The 21,143-nt window shown below is 46.8% G+C and overlaps 1 protein-coding gene across 2 annotated transcripts in view; it reads right to left on the reverse strand.

Moving 5' to 3' along the window:
* Positions 1-4,649: 4,649 nt before the first annotated feature.
* The window catches only part of LOC121713843, a 35,133-nt gene continuing 18,639 nt past the window's right edge, over positions 4,650-21,143 (reverse strand). The window contains exons 12-13 of one of the 2 annotated variants that reach the window (XM_042098850.1): positions 5,825-5,932; positions 4,650-5,622 (exon numbers count right to left, since the gene is read on the reverse strand). In XM_042098850.1, coding sequence (XP_041954784.1) covers positions 5,182-5,622; positions 5,825-5,932 — 549 coding nt within the window. In that variant the 3' untranslated portion in view covers positions 4,650-5,181. The remainder of the gene's footprint in view (positions 5,623-5,824; positions 5,933-21,143) is intronic. The other variant, XM_042098851.1, reaches the window with a different exon arrangement.

A 21,143-nucleotide genomic window follows, 5' to 3' on the forward strand; every position in this document is an offset into this window, starting at 1 on the left:
TTTGGCCATGCCTGAAAAATGCTATCGTTGATAGCTCAGGAGACAAAGATGTGATCTACTACAGAAACAGGTTTAGACAGACATGAGATCATGAGATGGTAAAAATATGTGTTAGCTACCTCTGTCCAGATTTGAACAGTCCTTTTGTCACAGGCTAGTTAATTGCACTGCTGAAGATTTAGGCTGTCTGTGTAGTGGAGGTAAAATTGAGATACCTAAACATCAGAAAAAGTGAGCATGATTTGTGACTCTCTTGATATCTCCTTACCTGAAGCCACTAACAAATGTATTTCTGGACTAAGGTTTATGTGCAATAGACACCCCCCTGACCAGTGATAACCTATCTGCATAACATCTTGGTGCCGCATTCCTTTACAGAATGCACCTCTTCACCTTTGTATCATGCCCCAGGTAGATAAAGGTGTCCTAGTAGACCAAGCAATAAGATGCTGCACATTTCTATGCATGCAGACAGCCAAGACATAACATGTGCCATGTTGTAACATGTGACATTACAGTCATTCTTCACATGATTCCCATCATTTCCTTTTCAAATGATCGGTTCTAAGACAGACTGTCTAGGAGGCAGTTTTACATCAGTTTATGGTTTAATTTGTGGTAAACGAGAAGATTGTTTCGCCTTCTTAGTTCCTCAATATTGGTACACAATCAGGGGAAGCACTTAAGTTTCAAAAAGCCTAAAAATGAAACCTCTTCAAATATCATTCTTTATGTTTTTTTGTTTGCTTGTTTGTTTGTTTGTTTGTTTGTTTGTTTGTTTCATCTTTACCATTGAAAAATGTTTTATGGCAACCGGTCACTGACAATTCTTAGAGAGTGGTTAAGTGCAACCCTATTTCCCAAAAAGTTTGAAATAGCCAAAAAGGAAGGGTCAAGCGTGGTGAGAGCAAAAGGGGTTTATCATGATCAGTTTGCCTTTTAAAATGATCCATTTGGAGCAGACAGAATGTGCTGTTGGAACATAAAATGGTTGCTGATAATGGGCCTTGTAGACTTTTGTAGCCATTGCACTAAACATCAGATCCAGGCTACATCTTCATAAGTAAACAGGAATAGTTTTTTGATACAATATTACTAATAATATGTAATACACTTAAAGACACCTGTAGGCCTAACAGTTTTTTGACCTTAACAAAACATTTCCAAAATCATTTTGATGGCACATACAGTAACCACCAGAATTGATGCTGGACAGATGGCAGACTGGCAGACCAGTGTTTAAGTCTCGTGTTTAAGGGCTCACTCACACTATGCCATCCATACCGTACCTGAGTATGTTTGTACGCCCCAAGTAGAATAACGATTGCAGCCTGTTGTTTGTGTCTGGATTGTAAAATGAAGAACATTTCATTTTTTTTTTTGGCAGACACATTTATCCAAAGTGGCTTAAAGCAATAACATTTAAGCATTTTTAACGTTTAATCTACAGAACTACAGCTGCAGCAATAGAATAACATTTACTATGCAGGGGAGACTATAGCTATAGGAATTACCACTGCATCTGCCAATACCAGTACTAGAGGATAGGAGCGCCTACATATGGAGTATTAATCAAGTATGGCAGGAGGAGAAGTGGAAGAGGAGGGGAGGGAGGGATGAGGAGAGGAAGGAGGTGGAGGAGAGAAGAGAGGGATGAGGAGAGGAAGGAGGTGGAGGAGAGAAGAGAGGGATGAGGAGAGGAAGAAGGTAGAGGAGGAGAGAGAGGGATGAGGAGGTGGAGGAGGGAAGATAGTGGTAGGTGTGTGTTAGGTGTGTGTGAGGTGGTCAGACTCTTATTTGAGAGTCTTGAAGACAACTCTTATTATTGGAAGAGTTGTCTTCAAGAGTCTTTTGAAGATAGAGAGGGACACCCCTTCTCTGATGAACATCATTTTTATAAGGGCTTGTGTTACGGCTTAAGTGTTTAATTTGGCAAAAGATCTGACATATTCCTATTCTGCTATTTGGGTGTAGTATTGTGTTACCTGTGTGTAGTGCTTTGAAAAAAGGCCCTGTTTTAAAATGGGGAAAAAACCTGGTTTGTTTTGTTTTGAGCCATGTTGCTGGCATCACATTCAAAATGTGCTTTTCCATGGAGTAGTCAAATTGGTCATTTGATATGTTGGCTATGTCCTTTTTACAGATTAATATGGGTTTACGGGATTTGTAAAAGATCACATTCTGTTTTTATTAGCATTTTACACAATGTAGCTAAGGTAGAGGTGCGCACATCCAAAACGCAGGTGCAGGACAAAAGGGTCAAACAATCAAAAAACAAAATTGAATGTCCGCACACTTGCTCCCGTTTTGCTTTTTCTTTAATTTCACCAAGTGAACGTTTTTGAGCTACACGCTCTTCATCAGACTTGAATCAAGATAGACACACGTCATACTTATTAGGTAGAAAGGGTCACATGGTACATCAATCAAGTTCTAATTGGAAGGCACACCCACTGCAGAGAGGTGCATCCCAAAGTACCAATAGACATCCACAAATATTTTTCACCACACTACATCAGTCTCTACCAAATATACAAAAAATACAGAAAATATATACATATACACATATATATACATACATACAAACATAAACACATATTTTGAAGTTCTTTCTAAAACACGTCTTAGAGTGTACAAAGAAGTCTATTCAGAGTACTTGACATAGCATCAGGCCCTATGGCCATCATAATTTCAAGTAAGCATGATAAGGTGTCTATATAATCACAAGGTTACTATTTTTATCCAGGAGACTACAATACAGCATCATGTTAAAAAACTCACCAGCATGTTCCGAAGGTTTGGTTGTCTTTTGTAGACCACACACGGTGGTGTACTTTGAAGCTTCTGATAGAACCGGTCTTTATGTTTTAATAGCATTCCACTGAGTGAGGGCTTTAACTGGAAATGCTGACTGTCCAGAGGTTGTACAGCGGAAGGGTGCAGTGCAGGTATGTATGGAAGCTATTCTGGCGGATCTTACAGAGCTAGCAGATAGACACAATCATGTAAACATGTGGGAGCCAAGCCATGTAGAATTGTGTATACTGTGCACAGATTTGAACAACTGTTTTGAACAGATTTGAAATTGTGTTTCTCCAGAATCTTACAATGATGGTGCCTGAATGGCTTTTTGTCAACTACTTTTAGAGCCTGCATGTAAAAAGATTGTATAGATTTAGTGGTTGTTTCACGTGCTTGCCCCCAACAGCTGATGCAGTAAGAAATGAGAAACAAATGAGGGCATGCATAAATATCTTGGCAGCTTCCATGGGGAGGGTCGGATCTGTTTAACATTGGCCAGATTGTATTCAATTGTTTTATTCATTTTTTGATGTGTCTTTTAAAACTAAGATTTGAGTCTAAAGTGACACCAAGATATTTAAATTGATTCACTGTTGTAATGGGTTCACCTTTAATGACAATTGATCAAGCCACTCAGTCACACCTTCCATAGTCAGTTTCCCAGCTGCTAGCTGAGCTGTCTTTTGCATGAGTGTATAACACTGTCAGAGTCAGATCTGAAGTGTGGAATCGTGTGGTAACCACTCCAGTTCATTTTGAGACACAGGAGTTGATTCCCACTCCAGTTCATTTTGAGACACAGGAGTTGATTCCCACTCCAGTTCATTTCTCACTCCAGTTCATTTTGAGACGCAGGAGTTGATTCCCACTCCAGTTCATTTTGAGACGCAGGAATTCCCAGCTGCCACTGTTGTGCCCTTGATCAAGGCACTTTACACCGAGGTAGACTGAAGAGGGACGCCCCTGCTCTGGTAGAGTGCACAAGTGCATCACACTGAGGATGTATCAGATGATATAGTAGAGTGCACAAGTGCATCTCCAGACACTGAGGATGAATCAGATGATATGGTAGAGTGCACAAGTGCTATCAGACACTGAGGATGTATCAGATGATATGGTAGAGTGCAAAAGTGCTATCAGACACTGAGGATGTATCAGATGATATTGTAGAGTGCACAAGTGCTATCAGACACTGAGGATGTATCAGATGATATAGTAGAGTGCACAAGTGCATCTCCAGACACTGAGGATGTATCAGATGATATGGTAGAGTGCACAAGTGCATCTCCAGACACTGAGGATGTATCAGATGATATAGTAGAGTGCACAAGTGCATCTCCAGACACTGAGGATGTATCAGATGATATAGTAGAGTGCACAAGTGCATCTCCAGACACTGAGGATGTATCAGATGATATGGTAGGGTGCACAAGTGCTATCAGACACTGATGATGTATCAGATGATATGGTAGAGTGCACAAGTGCTATCAGACACTGAGGATGTATCAGATGATATGAGAGTGCAGAGAACATGCATATAGCTGACATATGTAAGTCACTTTGGTCAAGAAGTGTCTGCTAAATGTAATGTAATAATGCACATCCAACAGAGGTGCTGCCTGGAGGAAAACTAAGTTCAGAACACTGACACACGTGTCAAACCTCTACGTTTTGTTAAGCACGTAACAGAATGTGGACTCTCCGTTAGAGTTCAGAATATATCAGATGGTGTCAGGCTGTGGTGTGAATGGGAATGAAATTACATCCATTATACTTTGTATTCCTTGTAGATTTTAATCATTTAACATAATTGATTACAATATATATACATTTTTCACAAAATGTAAGAATTCATAATTATGTGATATTTAATTTAAATAGTCTTACATATTGTATTGTAAGTTTTAGCTGCCAGAAAAAAAACTGAAAATATTTTCTTTAGCTCGTTATTTATTAAAATCCATCAGAATTTCATTGTGCAGATTTAATTCATATGCTATAAGATTTGCTGAAAGAAAAACAACACTCCAACCTAATCTAACACTACAATGCAAGGATATCTTGTAATGATCACTGTGCTATTATTTACATGCTGCTCTCTGCCAGGATTAAGGCCATCACGTTATACAAATTACAAATAACTACTGTAACTATTGTAACTGAACTTTTGTGTTACAGCGTTTGGAATTTAGTCACATACGAAGAGTGTCATTTCTCACAGTGTGGCATATACTTAACCAACATCTGGAGGATTGTAATTTTGACAAACTCTTGTAATTTCACGTTATTTGAACATTACAATCTGTTAAACATTTACCATTTAATGATAACACAAAAACATACTATAATGGCGTCAAAAATACCTTCATTGTTCAGGTCCTATGACTTGAAACCAAGTTTTTTCTTGAAATCAACTTTAGATTTCAACAATTTCACCAGATCTTTGGCATTCATGCGAGAATTGGGTTTAAATCTTAACAGTGGTTTCAAAATGTCATAAAGAGTAGGCTCTAGTTTATCCAGAGCATGAGGACGCTGCTTTTTATAAAGAAGCTCACGAATTTTTTGCTGGGTATTGCTTGGCCAAGGTCTAGAGTTTGTGAACATCTCCAGAAGAGTGATGCCAAGAGACCACATGTCGGACATGGTGCTGCATTTCTTACACTTTACTATGCACTCTGGGGCCATGTAGGGAGGGGTTCCTCCCAGAGGGCCATAGTAACTCCCTGTTTTATCAGTTCCTGTTGTCGTTGAGATGGTTTCTTTGCAGTTCGCCAAGCCCCAATCAGTGAGATAGGCCTTTCTGTCACCTTCTGAAATCTTAAAACAACAATGACAATGAACAAACAACTCCCAACAAGGTCAGCTTAAATTACCAGTATTCTGTGAATGGCATTAAACCTGAAATGCTTGAGCAGGAAAATTAAGCTTTGAATATTAGTAAACCTACAGTAGATTCTTTAATTATTAAGCTTAGCCAATAATGATTTCCTTTGATCCCATTTGAAACATACTTACTGACCATTATGTTTGCAGGCTTCAGATCTTGGTGGATGATCTGTTTTCCATGTATGTACTCAACAGCCATAGCAATCTCTAAAGCTACAAACAGCTTGTCCTCGTACTGTATCTGAAAAGTGTAATTAAACAATGTTTTTAACAAATTGTTATTATAATGTATTACATGTTTAAGCAATATGAGTGGGAGTGGGGTTGGTAAAGGATATCCCCGCGGCTGTAATTCAGCCGTAGGCACGAGGGCCAAAAGGGCCTTTACCAACCCCACGACCACAAGTAATATTTTTATATAACAGTTCCATTACCAACTAATTTAGTTTTAAGATACAAAATTGTGTTTTCTATCGTTTATTTTGTTTGTTCATCCTCCACCCACAAAAATAGTTCTAATCTTAGCCTTGTCATGTCCTGTCCTGTTGCCAAGCAGCATGAACTCCAGTAAATAATCCAGTATGGCGGAGCTAACTCTAAAACGGTAGTATTTCTGTATTAATAACAAATAAGTTCAGGGTTTGTATCCTTATATTTTGGAAAAGTTTGCAAGAACTAAACAAACAAAACAAACACATTACATTTATATAGCGCTTTTTTCCTTGAGACTCAAAGCGCATCACATGGATGGGGGGACCTCACTAGTAACAACCACCAATGTGTAGCACCCACCTGGGTGATGCACGGCAGCCATTATGCGCCAGAACGCTCACCACACACCAGCTTGAGGTGGAGAGTGAGGGAGTGAATGAGCCAATTACAGTGGGGGATGATTAGGGGGCCAGATCAAATGAGCCAGGTTGGGAATTTAGCCATGACACCGGGGAACCCCCTACTCTTTGCGATAAGTGCCATGGGATCTTTAATGACCACAGTGAGTCAGGACCTCGGTTTAACGTCTCATCCGAAGGATGGCATCTCCTACAGTGCAGTGTCCCTGTCACTGCACTGGGACATTGGGATCGATCTTTTTTGGCCAGAGGGAAGAGTGCCACCTACTGGCCACAAACCAACACCACTTCCAGCAGCAACCTAGTTTTGCAAGGAAGTCTCCCATCCAAGTACTAACCAGGCCCACACCTGCTTAGCTTCAATAATTCAGCTAAGAGCGAGCACTATTAAATGTAAAAACTGCATCTATTAACCAAAAAATATGTTTGAGGTCATTGTAAGGGGGCGAGCGGTACCCCGTGTGCGGGTGAGGCCAGACTAGACAGTTGAGGGTGAAAGAGGCAAGGGGGCAACCGTGTCCAAAAATAGTTCTTGGGTTTTATTTCAAAAATAGTGCAATTCCAAAATTATTCAATAGTGCCAAATGCCAACAAACTGACCAAAATAAGAAAAAAATGTAATAAATATCCAAAAAAAAAGTCAAAAAGAATAATAGACGCTATTAATGCTGGCTACTAGCCCCGGTACATACGGCTGAGCATCGTCTTGCAAAGCAAACAAAATACAAGAATACAAAAACGGCATTGGCAAAGAATAGCAGGCACTTACAGCAGTACAGCACATAGCTCCTCTCCTGTCGCTCTCCCTACCCAGACCGAGGTACCACCATATAACCCTACCTGTTACCCTAAGCTTGGACCAATCAGAAACGACCGGCCCATACCATTTAACAAAACAGTAATCATCCCCCCAAATAAAGTATTTACAATGGCCATAACAATAAAGAAATCAAAGTAAACATAATGTTCTGCCTTCCATAAGAATGCATCCTATTTTGTATGTGATTACCTTATTTCTCATTCCTTTGTGTATGCTGCCACCTTCTGGTCTTTTGAGGTAACTGTTTAGTAAGTAAGTACTACTTCCTGTTAACTTCCTGATTCACGTTTCAGTCGACCACGAGTTTACACAGATGAACACGGTGCCAGCTATTTTCCATTTTACGTTTGAGCTTTGGACATTATTTGTCTGTAAGTAGATGATTTGTGTTAGAGTAATATTCCTCGTCATATCTCTTTAGTTTTCTTACTTCTGTAACTTAGATATATGTTTTGTGCATACTTTAGTTAGCTAAGTTATGCTAGCTCTCGTTGGTCATGTTGTAAACGCTATTCCTAGCGATCTGTATGTGCTGAAGCTATGTGGTTAGCAACATAGCTGACTTGTATTTCATTTGTATCGTAATGTAAAACTTATATGTATTTTCTGAATTCTTTTACAGTTTTACACAAAAAAGACAAAAAAGACAAAGAAGACAAAAAGTAAACAAATTCAATCAGTCCTTGGATTTATTTGGAGCTTTGTCAAAGTGTTATCTAGCTGTCTAGTTCTGCCTGCTGGTGACGCAGTACGAGGGCAGCATAGTAAAAAGACAACAGCGCAGCGAGTTCAAACTCTAGAAGATAGCCCAGGAAGATGTCGCTACACATGGACAGACTGGAGGTGGATGCTGTCGAACAGGCACAGGGCGCAGCACCCCTAGAGCTACCCAAAGACGGCCATGAGGCAACCGAGAGGTTAGAGCCTTTCCGAACACCTGACTCCCGGTCTCAGATAGCCAGAAGGTCCGGTGGATCAGCAATATCGTCAGCGGCTGCCAGAGCACGTGCCAAGTCAAAAGCAGCACAAGCCCAGGTGACTTTCGCTGAAAAAGAAGCAAGCGTGATGAGGCAGAAAGCTGAACTTGAAGCCAGTCTCCACGTTCTCATGAGCCAGAAGATGGCCGCTGCCGCCGAAGCAGCAGCTGCAGCATATGAGGATGAGGAGATTGAAAGCGGGGAGAAGCGCTACGAGCCATACGTCCCAAGTAAGCCTTTCAGTGCCTATGAACGTACAGGCAACTACGTCCAGCAGCACTCAGCGATGTTCGGCAGAGAACCACCGCCGCCAACACATGTGCCGCTGGATGCCTACAGACCACCGCCGCCAACACACGCGCCACTGGATGCCTACAGACAACACCATCGACACACTGGAGCAGCTGCTCGCACGAACCCAATGCCGAGAGTCAACAACATAAAGAAAGAACAGCTAAGTGAACCGTCTCCATTCAAGCCTTGCCCGCAGCCGCCTCATCCAACTCCCAGTCCGAACAACAGATACTCCCCCGAGCCACAGCCAGCACAAGACCTCGCCAGGTACCTCATGCGGCGAGAACTGGTGAGCTCCGGTCTCCTACAGTTCGATGACCGTCCTGAACACTACTGGTCATGGAAAGCATCCTTCCTCAGTGCCACCCAGGACTTGAATCTGACACCTAGGGAAGAACTGGACCTGCTGGTAAAGTGGCTAGGTGCAGACTCAGCAGAGCAAGCGCAGAGAATCCGCTCAGTGCATGTCCTTAATCCTGCTGCAGGCCTCCGCATGGTGTGGCAACGTGTGGAGGAATGCTATGGGACACCAGAAGCCGTAGAACACGCACTCTTTAAAAAGATAGAAGAGTTTCCCAAGCTAACCAACAAGGACAATGCCAAACTCAGAGAACTCGGTGATATCCTCCTTGAACTGGAGTGTGCCAAAGAAGAAGGATACCTACCAGGCCTCGCCTGTCTAGATACAGCTCGCGGCGTGAATCCGATCGCAGAAAAGCTACCCTATAGCCTGCAAGAGAGGTGGATAACCATGGGATCCAAGTTCAAAGAAGAGCATGGAGTAGCCTTCCCTCCATTCTCTCTCTTCTCTCAATTCGTCCGGCGACAGGCCAAAGTGAGGAATGACCCAAACTTCGCCATCGCCACCTCCAACAGCAACGTGCCACAGAAAGTAGAAAAAGCCACGAGGCACAGCCACAAAGCCCCAGTAAGTGTGCACAAGACCGATGTCACACCCAAGTACACTGAAGGTGACGGCTCTGTGGAGAAGAGAACGAGTGGACCAGACCGCGAGTGCCCGATACACAGGAAGCCTCACCCACTCAAAAAGTGTAGGACCTTTAGATCCAAACCTATTGAAGAACGTAAGGCTTACCTGAAAGACAACCGCATCTGCTTTAAGTGCTGCGGGTCAACTCAGCATATAGCGAAAGACTGCAAAGCATCAATCAAATGTGATGAGTGCAACAGTGAGAGGCACATCACGGCTCTACACCCAGGCCCTCCTACATCCAGCGAGAGAGCTCACACGGAGAAGGAGGAAAGCGGGGAGCCAGATGAAGACGCACCCACAGTTACATCCAAGTGCACAGAGATATGCGGCAATGCAGACAGCCCACGCTCATGTGCTAAGATCTGCCTGATTAATGTCTATCCTGCTGGGAGAAAAGACAAAGCTGTCAAGATATATGCAGTGCTGGATGAACAGAGTAACAAGTCACTCGCAAAGTCAGAGTTCTTCAGCCTCTTCGGCATCAAAGCCAGTCCAGCTCCTTACACACTGAAGACCTGCGCGGGGACAACAGAGACCTCCGGCAGGCGAGTCAATAACTTCATGCTTGAATCTATGGATGGGAAACTGCAACTCCCTCTCCCCACACTAATCGAGTGTGACATGGTGCCGGATGATAGATCTGAAATCCCGTCTCCTGATGTCGCAAAGCACCACCCTCACCTACAGCCTGTGGCGAACAAGATTCCAGCTGTGGACCCAGACACACCCATCCTCATGCTCCTGGGAAGAGACATCCTCAGAGTTCACAAGGTGCGTGAGCAAATCAACGGGCCACACAACGCTCCATATGCGCAACGGCTGGACCTGGGCTGGGTCATCGTGGGTGTCGTCTGTCTGGGGGCAGCCCACAAACCAGCCGAAGTCAACGTGTACAAAGCCAATGTGCTGCATAACGGCAGAACATCCTTCCTCCATCCCTGTCCAAACAACATCCAGGTAAAGGAAGGCCACAGCAGCACATCGCAGCGACACAACCCTCTCTCACACACCCGTGAAGAAGACACAGGCTGGGCAACGAGCACAGACAGCCTCGGCCTTTCTGTGTTTGAGAGCTCCAGAGACGACAACAAGACAGCGTTGTCAGTGGATGACAAAGCGTTCCTGACCATCATGGACAGAGAGGTCTTCCAGGACGACGACCACAGCTGGGTAGCACCCCTGCCGTTCTGGTCGCCACGACGACCCCTTCCAAGCAACAGGGAACAAGCAGTCAAACGCTTTGGATCACTCATAAAGACCCTGGAGAAAAAGCCAGAAATGAAAAGCCACTACACAGAGTTCATACAGAAAATGATGAACAACGACCAAGCCGAGCGGGCGCCAGCTCTGGAGGCAGGTAAAGAACACTGGTACCTCACCTCCTTTGGTGTTTACCACCCAAAGAAGCCGGGTCAAATAAGAGTAGTATTTGACTCTAGTGCTGAATGTGAAGGCGTATCCCTGAATGATGTACTCCTCAGCGGCCCAGACTTGAACAACACACTGTTGGGAGTGCTTCTGAGGCTCCGCAAAGAGCCAGTAGCTGTTACAGCAGATGTGCAGCAAATGTTTTACTGCTTTGTGGTCAGAAGTGATCATAGAGACTACCTCCGCTACCTCTGGTATGAGGACAATGACTTTGACAAGAACGTGGTGGAGTACAGGATGAAAGTCCACGTATTTGGAAATACCCCATCACCCGCCATCGCCATATACTGCATGAGACGTGCTGCCGAGAAAGGTGAAGCAGAATACGGCTCTGATGCAAGACAGTTCGTGGAGCGTCAGTTTTATGTAGATGATGGGCTGACTTCTGTTGCCTCACCTGAGCTGGCAATCGACCTCCTCACGAGAACCAGAAAGATGCTGGCAGAGTCTAACCTGAGGCTACATAAAGTGGCATCAAACAGTGAACAGGTAATGGAAGCCCTACCTGAGGAAGACCGTGCCAAAGACCTGAAAGATGTGGAACTCGGCGTAGATCCTCTTCCCCTCCAGCGAAGCCTGGGCCTCTCCTGGAACCTGGAAACAGACAGCTTCACATTCCTGGTGTCCCGGGAGGCGAAGCCATACACACGGAGAGGTATCCTGTCCACCGTGAACAGTCTATACGACCCCCTGGGGTTCGTTGCTCCCATAATTATGCAGGGAAAAGCATTAGTACGGGAACTCTCAACAGAGCAGGGGTGGGACACTCCACTCGACCCCGGGAAAGAGACAGAGTGGAACACGTGGAGAGATTCACTCAAAGCTCTGAAAGACCTGCAAATAAAGAGGTGTTATATACCCGTCCTACTGTCTTCAACACAGAGGAGAGAACTCTGCATTTTCTCTGACGCGTCGACAGTGGCGATAGGGGCTGTGGCTTACCTGAGAGCAATCGACGCCGATGGCAAAGCACACATGGGATTCATCATGGGGAAGTCCAAGCTGGCTCCCCGGCCTGCACACACCATTCCCCGCCTCGAACTTTGTGCAGCCGTGCTCGCTGTTCAAATGTATGAGCTGATCCGAGATGAGATGGACATCCATGTGGACGATGTCAGATTCTTCACAGACAGTAAAATCGTACTTGGGTATGTCCATAACTCATCCAGAAGATTTTATGTGTATGTGTCCAACAGGGTGAACCGCATAAGACGATCCACTCATCCAGACCAGTGGTCCTACGTCCCCACGGACTGGAATCCTGCGGACCATGCAACAAGGTACATGCCTGCAGCACAGCTACAGCAAAGCAGTTGGCTCTCTGGCCCCAGTTTCCTGACACGCAGCAACACAGAGGAATCCTGGGAGCCCCACATCTTCACCCTGGTGGAGCCAGATGCAGACTCTGACATTCGACCTGAGGTCACCGCTCTGTCCACCAGGGCCTCGGACGCTCAGCTAGGCTCAGAGCGGTTTGAAAGGTTTTCAAGCTGGAGAAACCTCTGCAATGCTACAGCCAGACTCATCCACGTTGCTGCGTCTTTCAAGGGAAATCCAGTCAGCGCAAAATGCAGAGGCTGGAGGCATTTCAAAGACACACTCACCACAAGCGAACTGTCACAGGCAAAGTGTGTGATAATTTGCGCTGTTCAGCATGAGGTCTTTGAAAACGAACTGAAATGCCTAAAAGAGGGTAAGACAATTCCTAACCAAAGCCCACTCAAAAAGCTTAATCCAGTGACTGATGGAGACGGCCTGCTTCGGGTTGGCGGTCGCATAACATCCGCCCCAGACCTGTCCCGTGAAGAAAAGCACCCACTGCTTATTCCACGCACCCACCACATCGCCACACTCCTGGTGAGATTTTACCATGAGCAGGTGGTACATCAGGGGCGACACATAACAGAGGGAGCTGTCAGAGCAGCAGGCTACTGGATCCTTGGCGGTAAGCGTCTGGTGTCGTCCGTCATCCACAGGTGCGTGACCTGCCGCAAGCTGCGTGCGCTACAGGATCAGAAGATGGCAGACTTACCTGCTGACAGACTCACACCCGAGCCTCCGTTCACCAACGTAGGCCTTGATGTCTTCGGGCCTTGGGCCATCATGACACGGAGAACAAGAGGAGGAAGTGCAGACAGTAAGCGCTGGGCAGTGATATTCACTTGCATGGCAACCAGAGCTGTCCACTTCGAGCTCATTGAATCCATGACAACTGACAGCTTCATCAATGCGCTCAGAAGATTTTTTGCAATCCGTGGCCCTGCCAGACTTCTCCGCTCTGACAGAGGGACTAACTTTGTGGGAGCCTGCAAAGAACTGGGCATTAACACGGAAGACACAACCATAACAGCCTACCTTCAAAGCAAGGAGTGCTCTTGGGTTTTCAACCCGCCACACTCCTCACATATGGGGGGCTCATGGGAAAGGCTTATCGGCGTCGCCAGACGCATCCTGGATGCCATGCTGCTTCAGACTGGGCACACCCGCCTCACACACGAGGTCCTGAGCACCCTCATGGCCGAAGTGATGGCAATCATGAACGCCAGGCCCCTGGTGCCTGTGTCCTCTGACCCCGATATGCCTACAGTGCTCACTCCTGCGATGCTGCTTACCCAAAAGATGAGTAATGTCGCAGCCCCCTCCGGAAACTTCCAAATGGCTGATCTACACGGGAAGCAATGGAAACATGTCCAGTGCCTTGCAAACACCTTTTGGAAGAGATGGAGGAGGGACTACTTGTCAACACTGCAAGGCCGCCGAAAGTGGACTGATGAAAGGCCTAATGTCAAGACCGGCGACGTTGTCCTGCTGAAGGACAGCCAAGCCCACAGAAACGAATGGCCTGTGGGAGTGGTTGTCAACACTCTGCCAAGCGGTGACAAGAGGATCCGGAAAGTGGAGGTCAAAATAGTTAAAGAAGGGACTGCTAAAGTGATTTTGAGGCCTATGTCAGAAATAGTCGTTCTTCTCTCTGAGTGAAATAGAAAATTTAGTTTGTCACTCATGTTTAAGTTGAGTTTTAATGTTATATAGTGGCATAATAATATTATACCAAGCGGGGAGTGTTCTGCCTTCCATAAGAATGCATCCTATTTTGTATGTGATTACCTTATTTCTCATTCCTTTGTGTATGCTGCCACCTTCTGGTCTTTTGAGGTAACTGTTTAGTAAGTAAGTACTACTTCCTGTTAACTTCCTGATTCACGTTTCAGTCGACCACGAGTTTACACAGATGAACACGGTGCCAGCTATTTTCCATTTTACGTTTGAGCTTTGGACATTATTTGTCTGTAAGTAGATGATTTGTGTTAGAGTAATATTCCTCGTCATATCTCTTTAGTTTTCTTACTTCTGTAACTTAGATATATGTTTTGTGCATACTTTAGTTAGCTAAGTTATGCTAGCTCTCGTTGGTCATGTTGTAAACGCTATTCCTAGCGATCTGTATGTGCTGAAGCTATGTGGTTAGCAACATAGCTGACTTGTATTTCATTTGTATCGTAATGTAAAACTTATATGTATTTTCTGAATTCTTTTACAGTTTTACACAAAAAAGACAAAAAAGACAAAGAAGACAAAAAGTAAACAAATTCAATCAGTCCTTGGATTTATTTGGAGCTTTGTCAAAGTGTTATCTAGCTGTCTAGTTCTGCCTGCTAGTGACGCAGTACGAGGGCAGCATAGTAAAAAGACAACAGCGCAGCGAGTTCAAACTCTAGAAGATAGCCCAGGAAGATGTCGCTACACATGGACAGACTGGAGGTGGATGCTGTCGAACAGGCACAGGGCGCAGCACCCCTAGAGCTACCCAAAGACGGCCATGAGGCAACCGAGAGGTTAGAGCCTTTCCGAACACCTGACTCCCGGTCTCAGATATCCAGAAGGTCCGGTGGATCAGCAATATCGTCAGCGGCTGCCAGAGCACGTGCCAAGTCAAAAGCAGCACAAGCCCAGGTGACTTTCGCTGAAAAAGAAGCAAGCGTGATGAGGCAGAAAGCTGAACTTGAAGCCAGTCTCCACGTTCTCATGAGCCAGAAGATGGCCGCTGCCGCCGAAGCAGCAGCTGCAGCATATGAGGATGAGGAGATTGAAAGCGGGGAGAAGCGCTACGAGCCATACGTCCCAAGTAAGCCTTTCAGTGCCTATGAACGTACAGGCAACTACGTCCAGCAGCACTCAGCGATGTTCGGCAGAGAACCACCGCCGCCAACACATGTGCCGCTGGATGCCTACAGACCACCGCCGCCAACACACGCGCCACTGGATGCCTACAGACAACACCATCGACACACTGGAGCAGCTGCTCGCACGAACCCAATGCCGAGAGTCAACAACATAAAGAAAGAACAGCTAAGTGAACCGTCTCCATTCAAGCCTTGCCCGCAGCCGCCTCATCCAACTCCCAGTCCGAACAACAGATACTCCCCCGAGCCACAGCCAGCACAAGACCTCGCCAGGTACCTCATGCGGCGAGAACTGGTGAGCTCCGGTCTCCTACAGTTCGATGACCGTCCTGAACACTACTGGTCATGGAAAGCATCCTTCCTCAGTGCCACCCAGGACTTGAATCTGACACCTAGGGAAGAACTGGACCTGCTGGTAAAGTGGCTAGGTGCAGACTCAGCAGAGCAAGCGCAGAGAATCCGCTCAGTGCATGTCCTTAATCCTGCTGCAGGCCTCCGCATGGTGTGGCAACGTGTGGAGGAATGCTATGGGACACCAGAAGCCGTAGAACACGCACTCTTTAAAAAGATAGAAGAGTTTCCCAAGCTAACCAACAAGGACAATGCCAAACTCAGAGAACTCGGTGATATCCTCCTTGAACTGGAGTGTGCCAAAGAAGAAGGATACCTACCAGGCCTCGCCTGTCTAGATACAGCTCGCGGCGTGAATCCGATCGCAGAAAAGCTACCCTATAGCCTGCAAGAGAGGTGGATAACCATGGGATCCAAGTTCAAAGAAGAGCATGGAGTAGCCTTCCCTCCATTCTCTCTCTTCTCTCAATTCGTCCGGCGACAGGCCAAAGTGAGGAATGACCCAAACTTCGCCATCGCCACCTCCAACAGCAACGTGCCACAGAAAGTAGAAAAAGCCACGAGGCACAGCCACAAAGCCCCAGTAAGTGTGCACAAGACCGATGTCACACCCAAGTACACTGAAGGTGACGGCTCTGTGGAGAAGAGAACGAGTGGACCAGACCGCGAGTGCCCGATACACAGGAAGCCTCACCCACTCAAAAAGTGTAGGACCTTTAGATCCAAACCTATTGAAGAACGTAAGGCTTACCTGAAAGACAACCGCATCTGCTTTAAGTGCTGCGGGTCAACTCAGCATATAGCGAAAGACTGCAAAGCATCAATCAAATGTGATGAGTGCAACAGTGAGAGGCACATCACGGCTCTACACCCAGGCCCTCCTACATCCAGCGAGAGAGCTCACACGGAGAAGGAGGAAAGCGGGGAGCCAGATGAAGACGCACCCACAGTTACATCCAAGTGCACAGAGATATGCGGCAATGCAGACAGCCCACGCTCATGTGCTAAGATCTGCCTGATTAATGTCTATCCTGCTGGGAGAAAAGACAAAGCTGTCAAGATATATGCAGTGCTGGATGAACAGAGTAACAAGTCACTCGCAAAGTCAGAGTTCTTCAGCCTCTTCGGCATCAAAGCCAGTCCAGCTCCTTACACACTGAAGACCTGCGCGGGGACAACAGAGACCTCCGGCAGGCGAGTCAATAACTTCATGCTTGAATCTATGGATGGGAAACTGCAACTCCCTCTCCCCACACTAATCGAGTGTGACATGGTGCCGGATGATAGATCTGAAATCCCGTCTCCTGATGTCGCAAAGCACCACCCTCACCTACAGCCTGTGGCGAACAAGATTCCAGCTGTGGACCCAGACACACCCATCCTCATGCTCCTGGGAAGAGACATCCTCAGAGTTCACAAGGTGCGTGAGCAAATCAACGGGCCACACAACGCTCCATATGCGCAACGGCTGGACCTGGGCTGGGTCATCGTGGGTGTCGTCTGTCTGGGGGCAGCCCACAAACCAGCCGAAGTCAACGTGTACAAAGCCAATGTGCTGCATAACGGCAGAACATCCTTCCTCCATCCCTGTCCAAACAACATCCAGGTAAAGGAAGGCCACAGCAGCACATCGCAGCGACACAACCCTCTCTCACACACCCGTGAAGAAGACACAGGCTGGGCAACGAGCACAGACAGCCTCGGCCTTTCTGTGTTTGAGAGCTCCAGAGACGACAACAAGACAGCGTTGTCAGTGGATGACAAAGCGTTCCTGACCATCATGGACAGAGAGGTCTTCCAGGACGACGACCACAGCTGGGTAGCACCCCTGCCGTTCTGGTCGCCACGACGACCCCTTCCAAGCAACAGGGAACAAGCAGTCAAACGCTTTGGATCACTCATAAAGACCCTGGAGAAAAAGCCAGAAATGAAAAGCCACTACACAGAGTTCATACAGAAAATGATGAACAACGACCAAGCCGAGCGGGCGCCAGCTCTGGAGGCAGGTAAAGAACACTGGTACCTCACCTCCTTTGGTGTTTACCACCCAAAGAAGCCGGGTCAAATAAGAGTAGTATTTGACTCTAGTGCTGAATGTGAAGGCGTATCCCTGAATGATGTACTCCTCAGCGGCCCAGACTTGAACAACACACTGTTGGGAGTGCTTCTGAGGCTCCGCAAAGAGCCAGTAGCTGTTACAGCAGATGTGCAGCAAATGTTTTACTGCTTTGTGGTCAGAAGTGATCATAGAGACTACCTCCGCTACCTCTGGTATGAGGACAATGACTTTGACAAGAACGTGGTGGAGTACAGGATGAAAGTCCACGTATTTGGAAATACCCCATCACCCGCCATCGCCATATACTGCATGAGACGTGCTGCCGAGAAAGGTGAAGCAGAATACGGCTCTGATGCAAGACAGTTCGTGGAGCGTCAGTTTTATGTAGATGATGGGCTGACTTCTGTTGCCTCACCTGAGCTGGCAATCGACCTCCTCACGAGAACCAGAAAGATGCTGGCAGAGTCTAACCTGAGGCTACATAAAGTGGCATCAAACAGTGAACAGGTAATGGAAGCCCTACCTGAGGAAGACCGTGCCAAAGACCTGAAAGATGTGGAACTCGGCGTAGATCCTCTTCCCCTCCAGCGAAGCCTGGGCCTCTCCTGGAACCTGGAAACAGACAGCTTCACATTCCTGGTGTCCCGGGAGGCGAAGCCATACACACGGAGAGGTATCCTGTCCACCGTGAACAGTCTATACGACCCCCTGGGGTTCGTTGCTCCCATAATTATGCAGGGAAAAGCATTAGTACGGGAACTCTCAACAGAGCAGGGGTGGGACACTCCACTCGACCCCGGGAAAGAGACAGAGTGGAACACGTGGAGAGATTCACTCAAAGCTCTGAAAGACCTGCAAATAAAGAGGTGTTATATACCCGTCCTACTGTCTTCAACACAGAGGAGAGAACTCTGCATTTTCTCTGACGCGTCGACAGTGGCGATAGGGGCTGTGGCTTACCTGAGAGCAATCGACGCCGATGGCAAAGCACACATGGGATTCATCATGGGGAAGTCCAAGCTGGCTCCCCGGCCTGCACACACCATTCCCCGCCTCGAACTTTGTGCAGCCGTGCTCGCTGTTCAAATGTATGAGCTGATCCGAGATGAGATGGACATCCATGTGGACGATGTCAGATTCTTCACAGACAGTAAAATCGTACTTGGGTATGTCCATAACTCATCCAGAAGATTTTATGTGTATGTGTCCAACAGGGTGAACCGCATAAGACGATCCACTCATCCAGACCAGTGGTCCTACGTCCCCACGGACTGGAATCCTGCGGACCATGCAACAAGGTACATGCCTGCAGCACAGCTACAGCAAAGCAGTTGGCTCTCTGGCCCCAGTTTCCTGACACGCAGCAACACAGAGGAATCCTGGGAGCCCCACATCTTCACCCTGGTGGAGCCAGATGCAGACTCTGACATTCGACCTGAGGTCACCGCTCTGTCCACCAGGGCCTCGGACGCTCAGCTAGGCTCAGAGCGGTTTGAAAGGTTTTCAAGCTGGAGAAACCTCTGCAATGCTACAGCCAGACTCATCCACGTTGCTGCGTCTTTCAAGGGAAATCCAGTCAGCGCAAAATGCAGAGGCTGGAGGCATTTCAAAGACACACTCACCACAAGCGAACTGTCACAGGCAAAGTGTGTGATAATTCGCGCTGTTCAGCATGAGGTCTTTGAAAACGAACTGAAATGCCTAAAAGAGGGTAAGACAATTCCTAACCAAAGCCCACTCAAAAAGCTTAATCCAGTGACTGATGGAGACGGCCTGCTTCGGGTTGGCGGTCGCATAACATCCGCCCCAGACCTGTCCCGTGAAGAAAAGCACCCACTGCTTATTCCACGCACCCACCACATCGCCACACTCCTGGTGAGATTTTACCATGAGCAGGTGGTACATCAGGGGCGACACATAACAGAGGGAGCTGTCAGAGCAGCAGGCTACTGGATCCTTGGCGGTAAGCGTCTGGTGTCGTCCGTCATCCACAGGTGCGTGACCTGCCGCAAGCTGCGTGCGCTACAGGATCAGAAGATGGCAGACTTACCTGCTGACAGACTCACACCCGAGCCTCCGTTCACCAACGTAGGCCTTGATGTCTTCGGGCCTTGGGCCATCATGACACGGAGAACAAGAGGAGGAAGTGCAGACAGTAAGCGCTGGGCAGTGATATTCACTTGCATGGCAACCAGAGCTGTCCACTTCGAGCTCATTGAATCCATGACAACTGACAGCTTCATCAATGCGCTCAGAAGATTTTTTGCAATCCGTGGCCCTGCCAGACTTCTCCGCTCTGACAGAGGGACTAACTTTGTGGGAGCCTGCAAAGAACTGGGCATTAACACGGAAGACACAACCATAACAGCCTACCTTCAAAGCAAGGAGTGCTCTTGGGTTTTCAACCCGCCACACTCCTCACATATGGGGGGCTCATGGGAAAGGCTTATCGGCGTCGCCAGACGCATCCTGGATGCCATGCTGCTTCAGACTGGGCACACCCGCCTCACACACGAGGTCCTGAGCACCCTCATGGCCGAAGTGATGGCAATCATGAACGCCAGGCCCCTGGTGCCTGTGTCCTCTGACCCCGATATGCCTACAGTGCTCACTCCTGCGATGCTGCTTACCCAAAAGATGAGTAATGTCGCAGCCCCCTCCGGAAACTTCCAAATGGCTGATCTACACGGGAAGCAATGGAAACATGTCCAGTGCCTTGCAAACACCTTTTGGAAGAGATGGAGGAGGGACTACTTGTCAACACTGCAAGGCCGCCGAAAGTGGACTGATGAAAGGCCTAATGTCAAGACCGGCGACGTTGTCCTGCTGAAGGACAGCCAAGCCCACAGAAACGAATGGCCTGTGGGAGTGGTTGTCAACACTCTGCCAAGCGGTGACAAGAGGATCCGGAAAGTGGAGGTCAAAATAGTTAAAGAAGGGACTGCTAAAGTGATTTTGAGGCCTATGTCAGAAATAGTCGTTCTTCTCTCTGAGTGAAATAGAAAATTTAGTTTGTCACTCATGTTTAAGTTGAGTTTTAATGTTATATAGTGGCATAATAATATTATACCAAGCGGGGAGTGTTCTGCCTTCCATAAGAATGCATCCTATTTTGTATGTGATTACCTTATTTCTCATTCCTTTGTGTATGCTGCCACCTTCTGGTCTTTTGAGGTAACTGTTTAGTAAGTAAGTACTACTTCCTGTTAACTTCCTGATTCACGTTTCAGTCGACCACGAGTTTACACAGATGAACACGGTGCCAGCTATTTTCCATTTTACGTTTGAGCTTTGGACATTATTTGTCTGTAAGTAGATGATTTGTGTTAGAGTAATATTCCTCGTCATATCTCTTTAGTTTTCTTACTTCTGTAACTTAGATATATGTTTTGTGCATACTTTAGTTAGCTAAGTTATGCTAGCTCTCGTTGGTCATGTTGTAAACGCTATTCCTAGCGATCTGTATGTGCTGAAGCTATGTGGTTAGCAACATA

Source organism: Alosa sapidissima, chromosome 7 (assembly GCF_018492685.1).
Source record: "Alosa sapidissima isolate fAloSap1 chromosome 7, fAloSap1.pri, whole genome shotgun sequence".
NCBI lineage: Eukaryota > Metazoa > Chordata > Actinopteri > Clupeiformes > Clupeidae > Alosa > Alosa sapidissima.